The sequence below is a fragment of the Pantherophis guttatus genome, chromosome 4, assembly GCF_059756535.1.
Source record: "Pantherophis guttatus breed Tessera chromosome 4, ASM5975653v1, whole genome shotgun sequence".
Taxonomy (NCBI): domain Eukaryota; kingdom Metazoa; phylum Chordata; class Lepidosauria; order Squamata; family Colubridae; genus Pantherophis; species Pantherophis guttatus.
In genome coordinates this window covers 33,560,743-33,580,929 of record NC_142066.1, presented here as the reverse complement: position 1 = coordinate 33,580,929, position 20,187 = coordinate 33,560,743, and the positions used below count along the sequence as shown (strand labels likewise).

Here is a 20,187-nt window from a genome sequence, read left to right as displayed (position 1 = left end):
ACAGAATAATGTAGGTAACTTACCCAGTGACTTCCCAAAACTTAGAATTGATGGCATTAATTTACAAGAGTGGTACCAACAGCTTCAGGTTATTTTCATGAAAGAAAATTTACTATTCTTTATAACTAGCCCTCCAAGAAGACCTTGGACTTTAAAAATAGATTGTTTACATCATAGAGCATTTTTCATAATAATATCTAGCGTGTCTCCTGCAATGTATCATAGCATCAAACCAAACCTAACTGTATCAGAAATAATTCAATGCATGTTTAATCTATTTCACAGCGATAGCGTAGCTACAACCACAAGAATATCTAAGGATTTCTTTTCCTCTAGAGTAAAACCAGGGGTTTCTATAAGTGAGCATTTGATAAATCTAAACAAAATAAGAGCTGAGCTACAATTGAGGGGGGAAGTGATTTCAGATCAAACAATGAAAAGTGTTATTATCAATTCACTTGATCCATCATGGGATAGCTTTATGTCACACTTAGATACCATTAATTTGGGATATTTATCCATAGAAAGTCTATCTAACAAATTGATAGCAGAAGACAATTCAAGAAAAAATCGATCCAGTAACCAAACAGACCACAAACCTTTTAGGAAAGTAGTCTTTCAAGATAAACATAATGAGGCCTTTAGATGCTACAATTGTGGATCCAGGGAACATAGTAGAAGAGACTGCCCCAAAGTCTCAAGAGAGAAACATAGACCAGAATATAGGAGCAAATATAATTACAGACAATCTTCCACAGATAGATACAAATATAGAAGTCCACCAAATTACAAAGAAGGTAGAGGGGGTAGAGAAAATTCAAAAGAGAGGAAATCTGGGTCACTGAATGGGCTAAATAAACAAGACAGCACCAGAACACAACAGGATGAGAATAACAATTGGCTTATTGATTCTGGTGCAACAAATCACACCACCAACAACAAAAGTATATTATCTTCATTTATAGAAGATAAGTTTGTGATAAAGGTAGCTAATCAAGAAAAGGTTCAAGTACTAGGCAAAGGAAATGTGACCTTGCCTGGTCTAGGGAAAATAGAGGGGGTATTATTAATCCCAGAAATACCTCACAACATACTAAGTGCCATAAAATTAAGCAGAGAATCTGATATCAATATAGTTTTCTCAAAGGGGAAGGCAACTATAGAAAAGAACAAAACAAATGTAGGTACTGTAATGATAAAAGGAGGTCTATCTTATCTGATAACTAAAGAAAGATGTTTACATAACATTGATTCAAATATGGAAGATTGTATTGAAGCAGATGATGAAAATGTCAGTAACAATGACAATGATGAGTGTAGAATAAATCGTGATCACAAAAATACATACAAGGAAAAGAAACCAAAAATAGGTAAACCAATTCATGATGAGTGTGCTCACATCTTACACAGGAAGTTAGGACATGCAAGCTTTCCTGTAGTACAAAAAATGACTGAACACGCAGAAGGTATCAAAATAAAAAATTGTGAAAATTATTTGGAATGCTCAGTATGTAAATCCACCAAACTAAAAACCAGTCCCAGACCAAAAAAATCTAACAGATCAACTAACAATATTTTTGATTTGGTACATATGGACTTAGTTGGCCCATTAAGTCCCTCAATTACCTATAGAAAACGTTACTTCCTAACAATAGTGGATGACTACAGCCGATATGGTTTTGTTTACACATTAAAGCACAAGGATGAAACATTTCAGAAATTTAAGGAATTCTACAAACGTATAGAAACACAACATAATATCAGAATAAAGCAAATTATGACAGATAGGGGATGTGAATTCATGTCTAAAGAATTCTCCCAATGGTTAAAGGATAGAGGAATGTTACATTTCACGTCCAATCCTTTTTCTGCATTTCAAAATGGAGTTGCAGAGAGGAAAAATTCCACACTACAAACCATGATTAGGTGCACATTAGAGGATGCTGGTTTAGGCAAACAATTTTGGTCAGAGGCATTACATTATTCGAATTACACTCAAAATAGAACCTGGTCCAGTATTGTGAATAAGACACCATATGAGGTGATGTACAATAGAAAACCCAAATTATCACACATGCACATATTTGGAGTCACTGCAGACGTACACATACCTAAACAATTGAGGAGAAAGGGAGAAAACGTATCCAGGAGATTAAGATTCATGGGATACGAAACTGGAACCAAAGGGTACAGATTTATTGATAGTAATAACAAATTTATAGTATCCAGAACAGCTGTGTTCCATGAACAGGCCAATTGGTCAAAATTGCACCTTAATGAAATATTTCCTAATAAATGTAAAGATACGATATCTTGCGAGGAAGGAACAACAGAAAATCAAAATATTAACAAAAGTAAGAACAAAACCAAAACTTGGACTAATAGTCAGCATAAAATAAAGACAGACACATTAACAAAAAAGGAAGCTAGATATTTGCATGATAACCATAGCAAGCCTGAAAGAACTATTAGAAACAATAGAAACCAAATACCAAATAAATACAAAGATTACGTAATGCATATGAATGGAGAACAAATAACACCTAATACATATGAAGAAGTATTGAAACTTCCACATGAAGAAAGAGAAAAATGGGAACTAGCTATGGAAAAAGAGATGGAAAGTTTACAAGGATTAAATGTATTCACACCTGCGATCGCACCTAAGGATAAAACAATTATAGGTACCAGGTGGATTTATAAAATTAAGAACTTAGAAGGAGGCAATACCTTATACAAGGCTAGACTAGTTGCACAAGGCTATGCACAAAAATATCCAGAAGACTATACTGATACATATTCACCCACAGTGAGAACAGAGAGTGTCAAAACAGCCCTTGTAGTAGCATCTGCACTCAATCTGGACGTATTCCAATATGACATACAGACCGCATACTTACATGCAAAATTAGATAAGGAAATATATGTAAGAGCACCACACAGTCAATACACTAATAAGAACGAAATTTGGTTATTAAATAAGAGTCTGTACGGATTAAAGCAATCCGGCAAAAGATGGTACGATTGCTTGGTAAAAGTACTTAAGACCATGAATTTCAACGCCACCACTGCTGATAACTGTTTCTTTGTAAAAAAGAGTAATGATCATATTGAATTTGTATTAATTTACGTGGACGATATTTTATACATTGGAAAGCATAAAGAGAGCAGGGAAATCTTTGTAAATAAGTTAAATGAACACTTCTCACTGAAATCTCTGGGTAAAGTGAATAAATACCTTGGTGTGCAAATTAACAAAACTAAAAGGGGATTCAAACTTACACAGAAAGATAAAATCATCGAACTCCTAAACAAATGTAACTTAAATAATGCCAAAACCTGTGACACCCCTATGCAAACTGATTTTCTTAGAAACACTGATGAATCTTCCCCTGAGTTTAAAGACAACACATTTTACAGATCAGTTATAGGTTCACTCCTTTATATATCTAATTGGACTAGGCCAGATATTGCATTACCTCTCAATCTATTGTCAAGATATGTTAGTAAACCAACCTTGTATCATTGGGAAGCTGTCAAAAGAATTCTAAGATATCTGAAAGGTACATTAGATTTTTGTTTAATGTTGGAACCCAATAATGACAGAGAACCAAAAATTACTTGTTATGCTGATGCAGATTGGGCTGGTGATACATCATGCAGAAAGAGTACTTCTGGTTATGTTTTTCTATTGAATGATTGTCCAGTTTACTGGTATACTGGTAAACAAGAACTAGTAGCCACTTCTACTACAGAAGCGGAATATGTTTGTTTGTCCAAGGCTGCAAATAACCTTGTATGGTTCAACGATCTGATCACTGATGTTTGGAAGAAACCCACTTTACCATTTATTATGCATGAAGACAATAAAGCGGCCATTGAAATATCCAGATCCGATGCAATTGGACAAAGGTCCAGGCATATTGATATAAAGTTTAAGCATGTGAGACAACTGTCTCAAGACGGATTCATTAAAGCAATACATTGCGATACTTCTGAACAATTAGCTGACATATTAACAAAACCCTTACCTTCTAAACAACACAAATATTTAACTTCTAAATTATATGTATTATATTGTCCTGAATCAGAATGTAATTGGTGTTGTGTAACGAACCGGCATTTAGAGGGGGATTTGTCAGATGTAAATGCCTTATTCTCCAATGTGTAAATAATGTATATATGGAACATCAGAGGTTAACTTATTCTTTGGACTTTAATGTATTCATAACTTACCACTCCCATTCCTAGCTCCACCCCTTGTATATATAAGGAGCCACCCTCACCATTCTCGTCGCTTCTACCTTGAATATTCAGTGAATATAGAATGCCTATCATAATTAAAAAGAAATATATTTAAAGCTCTAACTCCTATTATCTTTATTGAGTCTGATCCTGAAAATATTGCAACAGTTTTATTTTGTTTTTCTCTTTAATGAAGTTATGTTCTGTGCCAAAATTCACATACTATTTTTTTGACTTAGTTGGCCTACTTGTCTAATATATTTCCTCACCCACACCTCTCCCAGAGCAAGCCAAATTAGCTATTATATCACTAGCATGGCAATTCTCTTTTCCAGCATATTTTCAGCTAAAAGAACAATCACTCCCTTGTCTTTTGAAACTATGTAGGAAAGAAATTTAGCATAAAAGAAAACATTCAGGGAAGCTAAATAGCAGTTTTGGTTCAACTTCTGGTATTCTCTTCTCTCCTCTCCTCTCCTCTCCTCTCCTTTCCTCTCCTCTTTTCTCTCTCCGTTCCTCCTTCCCCAACTTTTAAAATAAAGAACCTATAGATAACTATGAATACTTCCGCTAGAAAGTATAATTGGACAATTATTCCCAGATAAGATAGACAACACTAGATGGCAAATAAGTTTATCCAATTTAATTCCTATATGTAGACCATGAACACAGAGTATTCTTTCAGAACAGGCCTTTATTATAACCATGACCTTATTTTCATCTGTGAACACTTGAAAAGTAATTTCTGCCTTTTAATTTAAAAATGCTTAAATACTTGGGAAATGGAAATCAGTAATAGAAGTTCAGGCCCTGGAAAAAAGGCTGAAAACCCAGAGACCTGGATAGGTACCTATCCCTCCATCCGCCCCATCATCCAGGCACAACTAATGAAACTTCTTGGATGAGAAGCAAAACATCATCTTCTTTCTCCTTAAAAAACAGTCCAGTTGCCTTTTGAAGAAAAAAAAGTACCTTTGAGACAACTTTGACCGGGATTACTGAAGATCTCCATAAACAGTAGACTGGGAATTCTAATCCTGCCTTGGACATGAAAGCTGATTGGATGGCCTTGGGCCTATTACTCTTTCTTAGCCCAACCCAACCCACCTCACAGAATTGTTATTGTGGAACATAAGAAAAAGAGGAAGTATTATGTATATTTGCCACCTTGAGTTACTTACAAAGTAATAGAGATGGGATAATAAAAATAAAAAAAAATATCTGTTTTGTTATTCAGAGAGAAAATAGCAACTGAGGAGGGGATGTTTGAATACAAAATGGGAGGGAAATAAAAATGGAAGTATGGGAACAGATGTCACTTACATATATCCTCTGTTGCTTCCAGAGGAACTATAGATATATGCAAAGTTTTATCTAACTAACAAGTATCTATGCGGAGGGTACTTTGAAAGTGATCAATTCAGAATATTGATATGAAACATGAACCTATGTGAAATGTCTCTTCCCTAAAATTCACTACCTGATTAATCCACTATGGATCCAGTCCTCAAAATATATTTTGTTTTATGTATAAGTAGTTCTTGACTGACAACAGTTCATTTAGTGAACATTTGAAGTTACAACAGCACTGAAAAAAGTGACTTATTTTTCACATTTATGGCCATTGTAGCATCCCCATGGTCACATGATGAAAATTCAGATGCTTGTCAACTGACTCATATTTATGGCAGTTGCAGTAACCTGGAATCATATGATCACCTTCTAACATGCAAAGCTAATTGGGACGCAAAGATTCACTTAACAGCTATGTTACTAATTTAACAACTGCAGTGAGTCACTTAATAACTGTGGCAAGAAAGGTTGTAAAATGGAGCAAAATTCATTTAGCAAAAGTCTCGCATAGCAACAAAATTTTGGGCTCAATTGAAGTCGTAAGTCAAAGGCTACCTGTATGCTACACTTTGATATATCTATAGTATAACTTCAGGGTTCCAAGTAACACCCCCAACAAAAGAAGTGGTTAGGAAATTAAAATTTTTTGGAATGTTTAATATAATTGTATGATTTATATTGTTAAAATATATCCATCTAAGCCTCTTGCGCGAGCTGCACTGGCTCCTGGTGGTCTTCTGGGTGCGCTTCAAGGTGTTGGTTACCACCTTTAAAGCGCTCCATGGCTTAGGACCTGGTTACTTACAGGACCGCATTCTGCCACCGTTTTCCTCCCACCGACCGACACGCTCCCACAGAGAGGGCCTCTTCAGGGTGCCGTCAGCCGAACAATGTCGACTGGCGACCCCCAGGAGAGAGCCTTCTCTGTGGGGGCTCCTGCCCTATGGAATGAATTGCCCTCAGACATATGAAGGATCCCCAACCTCCGCGCCTTCCGTCATGCTCTGAAGACCCTATTATTTCAGCAAGCCGGTCTGACGGGATAAATGATTTTAAATTGGGTTTTAAAAGTGGTTTAAAATGGTTTTAATTGGAAGTTTTAATTTTGGCCAAAGATTGAATTGGTTTAATATGTTTTTTAAATTTTGTCTTGTATGTTGTTTTACCATGGCTGTTCACTGCCCTGAGTCCTTCGGGAGAAGGGCGGTATACAAATATAATAAAAACTAAAACTAAATGAAAGAGAAAATGGATTGATAATTGGTTAGGATATAAGATTTAAGTAACGGTTTTTGGGGATAATGGCATAGTTATATAGATAGATTTGACAAAAATACTTGTTTTAAAATATTTAGTTGTATTAATTGAAAAATAAGATTTGTTAATGATTTGCTTTAATATGTGACCAGAGCAAAAGCTTCCTTTTGAAAAGATGTGTTTTATGTTTTTGTTTTAAAAATAAAAAAAAATTATATATATAAAAAGAAGTGGTTAGGATTCGGTGCTCTCACTGTCATGGCCAGGGTTCATTTCCTGGTCAGAATGCTTTCAGATGCTTTAGCGATGTGAGCAAAAGTATCTATGAGTTTCACTTTCATTTCCTAAGACGTTATCTCCTGATTTCTTTGTTCTAGCCTTCCTTTCTATGGGCATTGGGAGTCCAGCTGATGGACAGGATGCTGAGAACTGCTTTTATTTATGCTTTTGTTTATTTATTTGCTGAAACTTCAATGCTGCTCAGTTTCCATAAGTTTCTGGCAACTTATACCCCACCACCTAAAATTGGGTAAAGAAACCAACAAAAACCAAATCATGTCCTAAGATACCAAAAGTGGACCAATCAAGAGGTTGCTGGGAAAGGCAAACCAACTGCTTTATTGTCCTACCTAGTCAACGTGTTTTCCCATTGCTAACAGCAAGAGGGAGAATGACCAACTTAAACTGAATCCCTGAAGTGGAGGGCAACATTTTCTTGCCCCCACCTGCATCCTTAAGACAAGTTATGTAGATTTATGCATCCTTTAACTGTAAAACAAGAGTGATCTGAGGTCAGATTGTTGGGAAGACGGTTGAAGGAGACCTCTTCCTTCCCAGTGATTATATAAGGAATGGGAAACAAACAAGAATGCCAGGAGGTAAGGCTGGGGTGATTGATCTCTGAAAATAGATTGGTAAAGTATCCACTGAATATGCACCCTCCTCAAAAATGTATCATTTCCTGAAGCTCTTTCCTCTGTAGGTTTCTCTGAGTTTTAGATCAATTCCTGGCAAATAGATGGGGAAGGAATAGTGCAGAATTTATTTTCCTGACTCTAAAATCACCACAGATGGGGATTGCTGCCAAGAAATTAAAAGACGCTTGCTCCTGGGGAGGAAAACTATGGCAAATTTAGACAGCATACTAAAAAGCAGAGACATCACCCTGTCAACAAAAGTGTGTATAGTCAAGGCTATGGTTTTCCCAGTTGCAATGTATGGCTATGAAAGTTGGACCATAAGAAAGGCTGAATGCCAAAGAATTGAGGCCTTTGAACTATGGTGCTGGAGAAGCCTCCTGCGAGTTCCTTGGACTGCAAGGTGATCAAACTGGTCAGTCAACCCTGACTGCTCTTTAGAAGGCCAGATCCTGAAAATGAAATTCAAATACTTTGGCCACCTAATGAGAAGAAAAGACTCACTGGATAAGAGCCTAATGCTGGGAAAGATTGAGGGCAAAAGAAGAAGGGGATGACAGAGAATGAGGTGGCTGGATGAAGTCACCAAAGCAGTAGGCATGAGCTTAAATGGACTCCAGAGGATGGTAGAGGACAGGAAGGCCTAGAAGAACATTGTCCATGGAGTCGTGATGGGTCGGACACGACTTCGCAACTAACAACAAAAAAGTTATAGGAGCCGCAATGGCATAGTGGTTAGAATGTAGTATTTCAGGCTAACTCTGCCCACAGACAGCAGTTCGATCCTGACTGACTCAAGGTTAACTTAAGCCTTCCATTCTTTCAAGATTAGTAAAATGAGGACCCAGATTGTTAGAGGGGGCAATATGCTGACTCTGTAAACCTCTTAGAGAGGGCTGTAAAGCCCCCCTTTTTTCTATGAACCTGTAATCCCTTTTTTATCAAGGTGGGTCAGGGTGACTGAATGGAGCTGAGCATTTACTGGGCAGATACCCTTCCTGATGCCTATATGGAGTTCACAGCATATATTTTCTCTTTGCACCCTGTTAGAGAAACAGCTGTCTCTGTCCAGGATTGAAGTTTCAACCTCCCGAATGTGAGGAAAGCATCTTCACCTCTAGGCCACTGCACCAGTCATAATGTAAAGCACTATGAAGCAGTATATAAATCTAAGTACTATTGCTAGTACTAAATAGATTTAAGAATGAATGTTCACTATTTATGTTCCAAGGAACAATAGATTTGGGATTACATGTAAAAGTAGAAGTAGATGAAGATGAAGAAAGAAATAGAGATATATACATTAAGAATTAAGAATAGACAAATTGCATGCAAAAGATATGGAATTGGATCCCCTATATGCTATTTGCTCTATGATTTTAAGGAATACATTTAAAGACATAATGTTGTAGGTTTATTTTTAAAAAGGATTTCAATCTTACTTGCTTAGGAGTTCCAAAGTTGAATAATGCATGGTTATATTCAGTGTATGGGGGAAGGACAGAGATCAATAGGAAATCATATCCCAATATAAAACTTGTCTTATTTTTCAGGTTCTGCATCCCAAACTTGTTCAAACAGGAAATCTGAAGTCTCTTGTGAAGACATGTCTTCACTCTGTCTGTGTCCCTTTGGTCAATTTGAAAGAGAAGAGGTGTTGCCTGTGGCATGATCAAAACAGTAATCTCAGGTTTCAAAACAAACAATTGTAATGTAGAAAAGAGCTTGTGAGACAGATGAAGAGATGCTGCCTAAGTAATGATCAGATAAGAAACAACATAGCTAGCAGCTGGATAGTTGGAAGGACAAGAGGCTCAGAACTCTCTAGTTTTTGGGGGGATAGCAGGGAGATGGCAGGAGAAATTGATACTTGAAAATACTTATTTATCTTCCCTGTATATGCCTCAATCCTGTACTAACATATCTTTATCCAAGACCTATCATGTTAAAGAATGCTTTTGTACATGAAATTTCCTTTGACTGTTATATTCAAACAACATGCTTATACCAATTACAAAATTAAAAGGAAATGTGTAATTATCCGTGAGGATAATGTGTAATTATCCGTGAGGTTTCCTTGCTTATTCTTTTTAGTGGGATCCATTGTTTTGATCACCAGATCTTTCTTTTATAAATGTGTACTTAATGTTCTATTACTGGGGGCTATCAAATAATTCTATAACTGACATTCTGTCTCCAAACCCTTTTGATTTCAATATAAAATAAAAATTATACAGTGTTTGAGCCATTGATCCCTTAATTATTGCATATTTGATCTTGATCTCAGATAGCTAGTAACTAGTTATTAATAAGAGTGAAAGAGATCAAAGAGATAAAGCTACCATCAGCAATAAAATCTCAAGATTGGATGACTTAAAATTACATTTTATCAGCCGTACATATTTTGTAGAAAGAGATATTGCTGGAAGGAAGATGATTGAAATCACCATCCACAGTGGAAAGCAAAAACAAAAATTAAACTTTTTATTATTACATTAACAACACACAATTGCTTCATTTTAAATAATAGCAAAGGGCACTCTCATTTAAACTCATTCCTTTTTTCTATTCATTAGTTGTTCCCTGTTGTTAAGGTTGGGCTTGAACACAATAATGTAACATTTGGGGAAAAAGATGCAGCCCAGCAAACCAGCACTAGAGGTTAAGATGGAGAAGATCTCCACAGCCACCATGTACTTTCCTTTAGTGCTCAGATAAGTTGGAACAAAGGATATCCAAACACTGCAGAAGACCAACATGCTGAAAGTAATGAACTTGGCTTCATTGAAAGTATCAGGTAACTTCCTAGCCAAGAAAGCAACAATGAAACTAATAAAGGCCAAGAAGCCCATATAAATTAGGACAGAATAGAACATAATCTCAGATCCCTGATTACATTGCAGAATACTTTCTTCAACCATCGAGTGCATGTCTAAATCTGGGAATGGGGGAGATATTGCCAGCCACAACACACAAATGACTGTTTCAATAAGAGAGCAGGAAATGACCATGGAGTTGGCAAGTTTCTTTCCCACAAACATTCTCATTCTGGAACCTGGTTTGGTGGCCAAGAAAGCCAGAACCACTGTGACAGTTTTTGCCAACACTGAAGAAACAGCCATGGAGAAGGAGATGCCAAAAGCAGCTTGTTGGAGAAGACATATCACTTTCTTGGGCCGACCAATAAATAAGAATGTAGAAAGGAAGCAGAGCAGAAGGGAGATGAGGAGAATGTAGGTCAGGTCTCGGTTATTGGCTATAATAATGGGAGTGTTGTGGTTTTTCATAAAGATTACAAGCACCATCACTGATATGAAGGAAAAGAAAAATGCAAAGAAAGCTAAACTGATCCCCAAAGGTTCTCCATAAGACAAAAATATGATAATTTTAGGATTGCAAGTATTCCGATTTCTGCTTGGATAGCTTCCATCTTTACAAGCATGGCATTCATTACTATCTGAAAAAAATGAAGAGGCAGACAATGAGGTCTTCATCATAGGAACCTTTCCAAAACACACTGTACATTTCAGCAATACACAACTAGATACTGTATGTGGCGTGGGATGTAGGGCAACCATCATATATAGTGTATATTCCTTATGCATTTACATATATAATAAATAATATGTAGTAATTATTCACATTTGTATATATAGAACAGTTATATAGATATATTCATAATAATAATATAGCTTATCAGAGAGATTTAACTGAAGAGTCAGTCTAAATCTATTCTCAAACCCTCATTCAATATGGTCACAATACGTGATTCAGATTTCACATATCAAACTGAATGTTGCCCAGATTGACAAGAATCACATTGGATATGATGTTTTCTGGGCATTCACTGAAAAATGTGCTACAGGGCTCAGTTCCTTCTGTAAGGCAACCAGGGAAAGGAACTAACATGGAGCATGGAGGCTATTGGAAGACAATCGAAAGAATAAATTTGGTCAAAGAAAGAAAAATATTTAATTTTGGAGTCCTTTCCATTTCCACCACTCAAAACCACTGAACTGAGGATTTTAAAATTAAATGTACCAGCTTTGGAAAGAAAGACATCTGGATTTAAAATTAATGAATAGATACTGAAGTCCAAGGTGTGCAATTTTGAAATAGATTCCATTGCTGAATTGAAGCAATTGAAAAACAAAATTCAGGTTTATTTAGAATTCTCCTTAAGATTAGATTGCCAGCAGTTTCCTTGATGAATCCAACCAGCACATTTCTTACCTTCCTTGTCTGAAATCTTCCCCTCAGGGCAAGGGGCACAATCATAACAGCAAAAAGGTTCCCCTTCCTTCACCTTCTTGCTAGAACCAGGACGACAACTGTCACTGCATGCTGAAAGAGGCTGGGTCTAATTTATAAATGAGAAAAAACAATGGCAATCTTGAGTGTTTTAATATATCTTTTGAGATATTTTTTATTAATGTTCTCAATTGCAAGCACTTTAATAGGTGCTAGTATTTTTATTTATTGAAAAATTAATAATGTTCACAGAATTTTAGAAACCTTTTTTTCATTTAGGAAGTGCAATGGTCAATTCATTGGTGAAGACTGAAAAACTACATTTTTATTCTGCTATCAGTAAATAGAATAAAAATAAGTTTTACAACACGGTTTTAAAGTTATATGTTTGTATTTACAGGAAGTGAGGAAGAAACTTGAGAAGCCTTTTCTTACTTGAACTATTATAATTACTATTTGTTCACAACAGTGTGAATTCACAATTACCAATTCTTTAGGTGGTGTTGGCCTTAAAATACTTGTTTTATGTCATCAACTTGAATGATGTTTAGGTATTTGTAGTAATCGTCTTTGTCCAGATTCTTGATGTCATTTCCACAGGGCATCTTTATTCCTTTAGTTTTCAATATTTACCCTCTTGAGGATGAGGGTAGCACACTTGCCCAGTACAACCCATATTGCAATATCTTGGGTGAATATATGGAAGTTTTCAGCAGGAATTACATTTCAAATGGTGTTTCTTCATAAGGTTCGGATGATTGCTGTAAAGGAGATGGGCTAGCCTGGGAAAGGTTTTCCATGTTTGATGACCATGGTTTGATTAGTTCAATGTCATTGATGGAAGTTCAGTGACAAACAATAGTGCTGATTGTTAATCTCCTTGAAAGCCTCTTCTCTTAATATTAACCCATATAAACTCAATCTATCACCATTGATCTATAATTCAGAATAGAATAGAATAGAATAGAATAGAATAGAATAGAATAGAATAGAATAGAATAGAATAGAATAGAATAGAATAGAATAGAATAGAATTCTTTATTTGTCCAAGTGTGATTGGATACATAAGCAATTTGTTTTCGGTGCATAAGGTCTCAGTGTACATGTAAGTAACACATGATAAATCATGATCATAATCATAAAATATAAACATCATAAAAGTTTTGTCACATAGTCAGGTAAATATTGAAACATTATTATTATTAAGGTTTATTGCACAGTTAATCAGATGTTCAGATTGGATATGGCATTTTTGTCCACCTATCAAGTCCTTCCCAAGGATCTAGGAAAGGAAGATGTGGATATTTTATGGTGTTACCGATATTGTCACAAGTAAGGTTGTTCCAAGTAAAGTTATCTTTTACAACTGACTAATGTAATTTTGTCAATGCCGATGGTGTTCAAGAGGAAGTCCAGGTGCTTTGGGATTGCACCAAGGTGCCTCTCACTATTGGTACTATCACTGCTTTCCTTTGCTTTGATCATGTGCAGGTCTCTGTATTTTATTGTTTTTTAGGGTTATTGGCATGTGATCAAAGATTTCATGTCTGGTGAAGAAATAGAAGCTTTTCAAAATGCTTTGACTTTGAATCTTACCTGGTTAAACCAGCTGTGCCATGTTATGATATCATCATTAATGGTGAAACTTTGACCGGTGGGAACTCCAGAATCTACCTTCCCAACTTTCACTCTGACAAAGGATTGGTTAGAAAAAACAATCCAGTTCACTACATCCAGACTAGTTAGTAGTTCTCCATTGGAATCAAGAGAAATTGTATCTTCAGCACTGTTATTAAATGAAAGACTTTTCAAGAAGTGATACACCTAGAATAAAAATGGAAAGGCAGAGTTTTAAAAAGATACATTTGAATGTTTGTGGAAAATGTCTAGTAGGCCAAGGAGGAATATGGAACCTATAGCTCAATTGAAATAAAATTTCCTGTTGACAGGAAAAAGGAATGAAAGATGGTTTAGAATATGTTACCAAAGGATGCTCTTGCTATTTACAAGAGCGTTCATTGTAAATTAACTGATTACCTGAGGATATTCTTGCCATTTACCTGCCAGCCAACTTGATTGAGAAGGTGCAAACGCCCTTCATCTATTGTTTTTCTATGTCTGAATCTAGATATCAACATGGCATGTAAAGCATAGGCCACTGCATAGACAGAATTATAGATGCTGTAACTGTGACCAATCATGCTCGTTTCAAAAACAATTTTAGGAAGTTTTTCAATATTCTCTCCCCCATTGCAGAAATTTCCAACCACCTCGTCAAGTAGTGAAGTTTGAAATATACAATTGAAGGCCTGTTGCCAGAAGTCTATGATAAAGCCATCTGCTTTTGGACTAAGAGGATTTCGGCTTTCAAGAAAAGGTTTGAATCCTGGGAGGTTGTTGCTGTGAATTGTGAAAGACAGAGCACCATGGATTATTTGTGTATCCCAGTCTTTTTGATACACAGTTGATGCAAGTTCTGCTTGAGAATTCAATATCCATACTTTTCCTTTTGCTGCATCTCTATCATGTTCTTTGTTTGAAAGATATGGTAACCATCTCAGGAATACCAAGGCATTGGACTCACCATAGATAATCATAACATTGCTTTTAGTTGTCACGATTTTATCATGTAATTTTGCACCTTGTTTAAATACAGAAATAAGTCCATTAACTGAGTGTAGATAAGCAATTCTTTCTATGAATGTAAAGCAAATACAATGCTTAGAAAATAATGGAATGATCCTATCTAGAACTCGTTCTCCATTATCATTGTCCATCACAGTAATGCCAATCCATGTCCAGTTGAAATGGAGGAGTAAAGATAGAATTCCATCACACTGAAGTCTTTCTGTTGGGCTCATTTGGAAGAAGGAAAGACCTGGAGTTTTGTAATTCATGACTGGAGCGGAGCCATAGATGAGCTGAAGCAGATTTAAGGGGAAAAGAGACAGACAGAGAAAAAGACAGAAGGGAGAAAAAAAATCTGTTTTACAGATTTTTTAAAAAAATATTGAAGATCCAGAGAAGTAAAAAATGACGTTGTGCTCCAATACATATACATAGTCTGAAGCTGATATACTCTACCTGTGGAATCTTGTAAATATCCAAGAGATTTGCAATGTCAATGGAGGTTTTGGAGTCTAGTCCCCCAATCACTGCTTTCAGATTATTCTGGATGACACAGATGTAATTAGGAACAAAACCCTTCAAGTTGTAAAGCAGTAACATTGTGGCATGGTAAGTCTTCTGTGCACTGAAGTGACTGTCATAAATGTGGAAACCCAAGGTGACATTTGGTAAGAGATAAGGATTTTCATTAATCTCTTTCACTGCAAATACCAAGGCCAGGATGTGTTGGTAATTCTTCAGCACTAAACTACAATATAAAATAGACTCTGTGAAAATATGCATAGCTTCCCTGAAAGGAACTCAAAGGCACCAAAACAAGCACAGTTCTTCCTCTTCCTTATAATTGCATTTTTATATTCTTCATTTCTCCTTTATGATTATTGGTTTACTTACTCAGAAAATTATATCAATATAAAAATCTGTATTTAGGGTTGCCAGGTCTGCTTCCAAAAAATAGCGGACAAGCGGGGGGGGGGGGTTAGTAGTAAAAAAAAATAATACAATTAAATTATATATTTTCTTACATTTTAACACGTATTAAAATAATCACTTCAAAACTTTACTTAAAATTCAAAACATCAAATATATTATAATAATATGTAAAATATTAAATTACATTTTACTTTGCTGTCATGTGTATTTTTTATTTGACTGCGCAGCTTTGATCAATTCTTTGTGTTTAAGGAATAATTCTTTAATTTCAGTACAACATTGAGAAATATTAAAAAATATACAAAGTTCACTTCGAACTGATGGTACAAGCAGTTGGTTACATTGGTCAGTCCACAAATTTCCCATGACGCTGAAAATTCGTTCAATGTTTGCATTTGATACCAGAATTGATGCACAATACTGGAACAGTTTCAGTAAACTCGGAGCTGGCTCTTTCTTGAAAAAGTACGTCCACTTATCAAGGGATTAATCGCCCTGCAGATGAACATAAACTTCTTCTAAGGCAGAAATTTCATCGAAGAGAGTGTTGGGTGGAAGTTCTTCTTGCCAAGGTGATAATAACCAGATGTTCGTCATTTCTTTTAAAGTTGGAGGATTATTGCGATCAATTAGATTGAAACAATTTAGCATCTCATATACTGAATCGGTGAAATTATACCACTTTTCTAGGTACGCAATGGCTCTTTGATACACGTTGATGGCTTCTTTCTTGAACTTTTGCACAACATTCTCAGGCAAATGTTTTTTACGTAAGGCAAATAAAACTTTCATTCCAAAAAACTGCTCATTGTATTTTTTTTGCAAAGAATCACGCAGCTTACACATGATAATGTGAAGATCACATGCAAGAATTTTCTTGTTTTCCAGCTTCAGTAGGGTGTCTTGCATTATTGACATGAAGAAGTGCGTGAAATATAAATACAATTCTGAAATTGTATTCGTCCTTTGCAAGTTCATTTTCCTGATCCGAAATAAGGTTCCAGATAACCTTATGGCACTCATCAGATCCAAGAGAAATAAAATATGATTTTAGAGGTATCCAGTTTAAAAGAAGTCTTTCGACCGCTTTAAACAAACTTAACCAACATATTGGAACATGGCACAAAACTTCATGGAATTCTGACTCGCAAAACTCAAAAAATGATTTCAACTCTTCTCGTTTCTTCGCAGAATTCGAAAATTCGGCAAAAACCTTCATCACTACATTTTTGATATCAAAAGATAACTGCTTTAATGTATTTTTTGCACTGTTGTGTAAAATGTGATTATTGCAATGAGCAGCTACAATATTGTCATTTTCCAGCAATAATTTTTGGTAAACAGATTTGTTCACTCCATAATTGACCGATGCATTATCTGCTGAGTAAGCTGAAACATTATTTATTTCCAATTCGTTATCATTAAGAACTCGACACAGCTGATTTTTTATTGATGTAGAATCTTCGAAAGAATCCTCATAAAAGTCTAAAATTTTCACACACAGTCCTTCTTCACGAGTAAAATATTGTGCAACAACAGGATACATTTTGCGATTTCCCTTGTTTGATGTGTCAGTGGAGAGAGAAAATGGAATTCCAGTTTTAAGATCATTGAGAACCAACTCAATAGAAAAAGGATACAAAACCTCATTGACAATAGCTGATGATTTGGTTCTTCCACAAGACATCTTTTTTACAATTTCTGAATCATCAAAAATTTGCTTCATTAACTTAATACCGCAGTCTTGAGCCAGGAAAGAAATATGGTGTTTGATCCCATGGTAAGTTTCAGCCATTTCAGCTACAGTCACTTTCTCACTGAAAGAGGAGTCTTTAACAATGAAAAACGAATTGATTCGCTTGTTGCTGGAAGCTGTTTTCTCCTTATCTAAATGATTTTTTGTGCTTGCATGCTGTGTGATAGCTTTTATACCATTATATTCAATTGTGAACGATTTCTGACACAATTTACAGTAGGCCATCATATTTGTTCTGTCGATTTCGTTGTTGGTAATCCATGCAAAAGTAGCTTCCTAGTCTTTGGTGTATTTGCACACTCCTCTCTTTCATTTTAAAGAATTCAAAATCTTGCCGCTGTCACTCTCATCACTCGACGCCATTTTAGGTCAGTCGACACAAGCTACAATACATTTTAAAAATGTGAACTGTACATAATTTTATAATATATTTTTATTTTAATCTCATCATTAATTTTTTCAGAGAATCGAGTTCAATGGATATTCGATCTTTGTCTCATTCTAACTTATGAAAAAAAAAGACAAAACGCAATTCTCCTATCCTTATTCTCTTAGACTGTACAGCTTTAGATTACGTACCATTTCATCATAAAGCTTTTGAATAAAAAAAATGTCCACTATTTTGTGAAAAAAAATAGTGAACTTAATGTGAAAAAAGCGGACTGTCCGCTCAAATAGTGGACACCTGGCAAGGGTATCTGTATTAATTCTCTTTCAATATAATAAAGAAGTAGTCTTATACATAATTTTTTATTAAATAATATATAAAACATAGGATTATATATAAATATATTTATTTATTTTATATATATTTATAATATAAAAAACATAGGATTTTAGGAGGTAAAATGGTATCTCTGAAGAAATAAATATAAGTTTAGAAGAAAAGAATCTGTAAAGAAGAGAAGCAAGTTTTGTCCCACCTAAAAATCTAGAATTCAGGAATGCATGCTAATACTCTGTCTGAATATGCAGAAATCCTTCAGGAGAAAACAACCATATGCTGAATTGGAAAAGTTGATTTTCCAATTCGTAGACTTTATAGACACAATAAATTTTTATCAATCTTCAGTATTCTCTTTTTTGATGATCTATTTACCTGGTAAATTTGCAAGCTTTACAATAATATATGGTTGTACAAGTCAAGGGGCTGACTTTACATCGCTTTGGTCTTTCACAAAGCATTTTCTATAATATGAGTTTACTGAAGTAAGTTTTTTATTTTCTTAACTTTTGATTTTCCCACAGTATTTCTTTTAGTATTTTAAGAAATCAGCAAGCAGTTTCTAAGAAACAAACATGAATGTACAACAAAATTAATTTTCAAAACAAAGAATCAAAACATGGTTTGTCTTAGATTCAAAATAAACATTTTTCTACTTTTTCTTATCAATATGTAAAAAAAAAACCCTATAAGTAACATTACAAAAAGACCTTAATTCTAAATAACCAGTCTAAGATTTAAAATTTTATTGTACAACAAATGCTTTCATGTATGTGTACTGAGTTTTTTTATTAACATTCACTAAAATTAATTTATTCTTTCTTTTAATGTTATATTTTAATTGAGTTATAAATTTAAGAATCCTGTTTATTGTTTTAAATGTATATTAACAGTATGTCTGTAAGATGCCTAGAGTTACCTCTGGTGAGATGGGTCACGTGCATATTTATTAATAAATAAATATATAATAAAATAAATAAATATTCATTCTATATGAAAAAACTAAAATATTTCAGTTAACTTTGATGTTCTAAAGTTTAATTAATACTTATATACATTTTTGTTAATTTTATTATACATATTCTAAATATTAGATAATAATTCTCAATCAATATTAAAAATATTACTACATCAAAATAATATAATGTACAGGCAGTCCTTGACTTATGATCACAATTGAACCCAAAATTTTGTTGTTAAGTGAAATATTTGTTAAGTGAGTTTTGCCCCATTTTATGACCTTTCTTGCCACATGTTAAGTGAATCACTGCATTTGATAAATTACTAACCAGGTTGTTAAGAGAATTTGGTTACCCCATTGTCTTTGCTTGTCAAAAAGTCTCAAAAAATGATCACATAACTTTGGGACGCTGCAATGGTCATAAATACGAACCAGTTGCCAAGCATCTGAATTTTGATCACATGATCATGGGGATGCTACAAGGTCATAATTCTGAAAAATTGTCATAAGTCACTTTTTTTCAGTGCCATTGTAACTTTGAATGATCATAGATGAACTGTTGTAAGTTGAGGACTATCTGTGTTAAGATTTACAGCACATAATAAATTCTTTAAGAAGGATTCAATATATGATTCCATGAGAATTTTCTATAATAAGCTAATTAAACTTATTACATTGCTGGTTTAGGACTTCCAAATCTTCCCAGAAAATATATGAAAGTAAAAGTTCTTACATAAGATCTTCAAGCAATGATGGTGGTGGCTCTTCCGTGAAACTTAAACCATTGTTCAAGAAAATGGCTAGAGTTGCTATGCCACCAATTATAACATCTCCTGATTCACAATATGTATGCTGAGGTTTATTAGGAGTATAAATTTTACATTTCATATTATAAGCGTTGCATGCTTTAAAAGAGAATAGTGCTATGAACAAAAGTATTACCAACTCCATTTTCAATCCAGGTCAAATCTTTCACTGAGATTCTTATTCATCTGACAGAATTTTAATTTACAGATTTTAATCCCAATTGGACCTCTTGTGATTTAAAGAAAATCCCTGCTCTTAGGAATGAGCATTCAAAAAAAGAAAGACCTATTCCAGATCAAGCTAAAAAAATCTAAATCTGTGTTTATTCTTTCTTCACTTCAAATAGATGCATGTA

The 20,187-nt window shown here is 34.7% G+C and overlaps 1 protein-coding gene across 1 annotated transcript; it reads right to left on the bottom strand.

Moving 5' to 3' along the window:
• Nucleotides 1-10,305: 10,305 nt before the first annotated feature.
• On the bottom strand, nt 10,306-19,913 carry LOC117669070 (vomeronasal type-2 receptor 26-like). The gene is made up of 6 exons (XM_034423191.3): nt 19,759-19,913; nt 15,108-15,399; nt 14,084-14,944; nt 13,620-13,847; nt 12,006-12,132; nt 10,306-11,229 (listed from the first exon to the last, which is right to left on the bottom strand). Exons 1-6 carry the CDS (start codon nt 19,911-19,913, stop codon nt 10,325-10,327), a joined length of 2,568 nt encoding a protein of 855 aa, XP_034279082.2. The 3' UTR covers nt 10,306-10,324.
• Nucleotides 19,914-20,187: the final 274 nt, after the last annotated feature.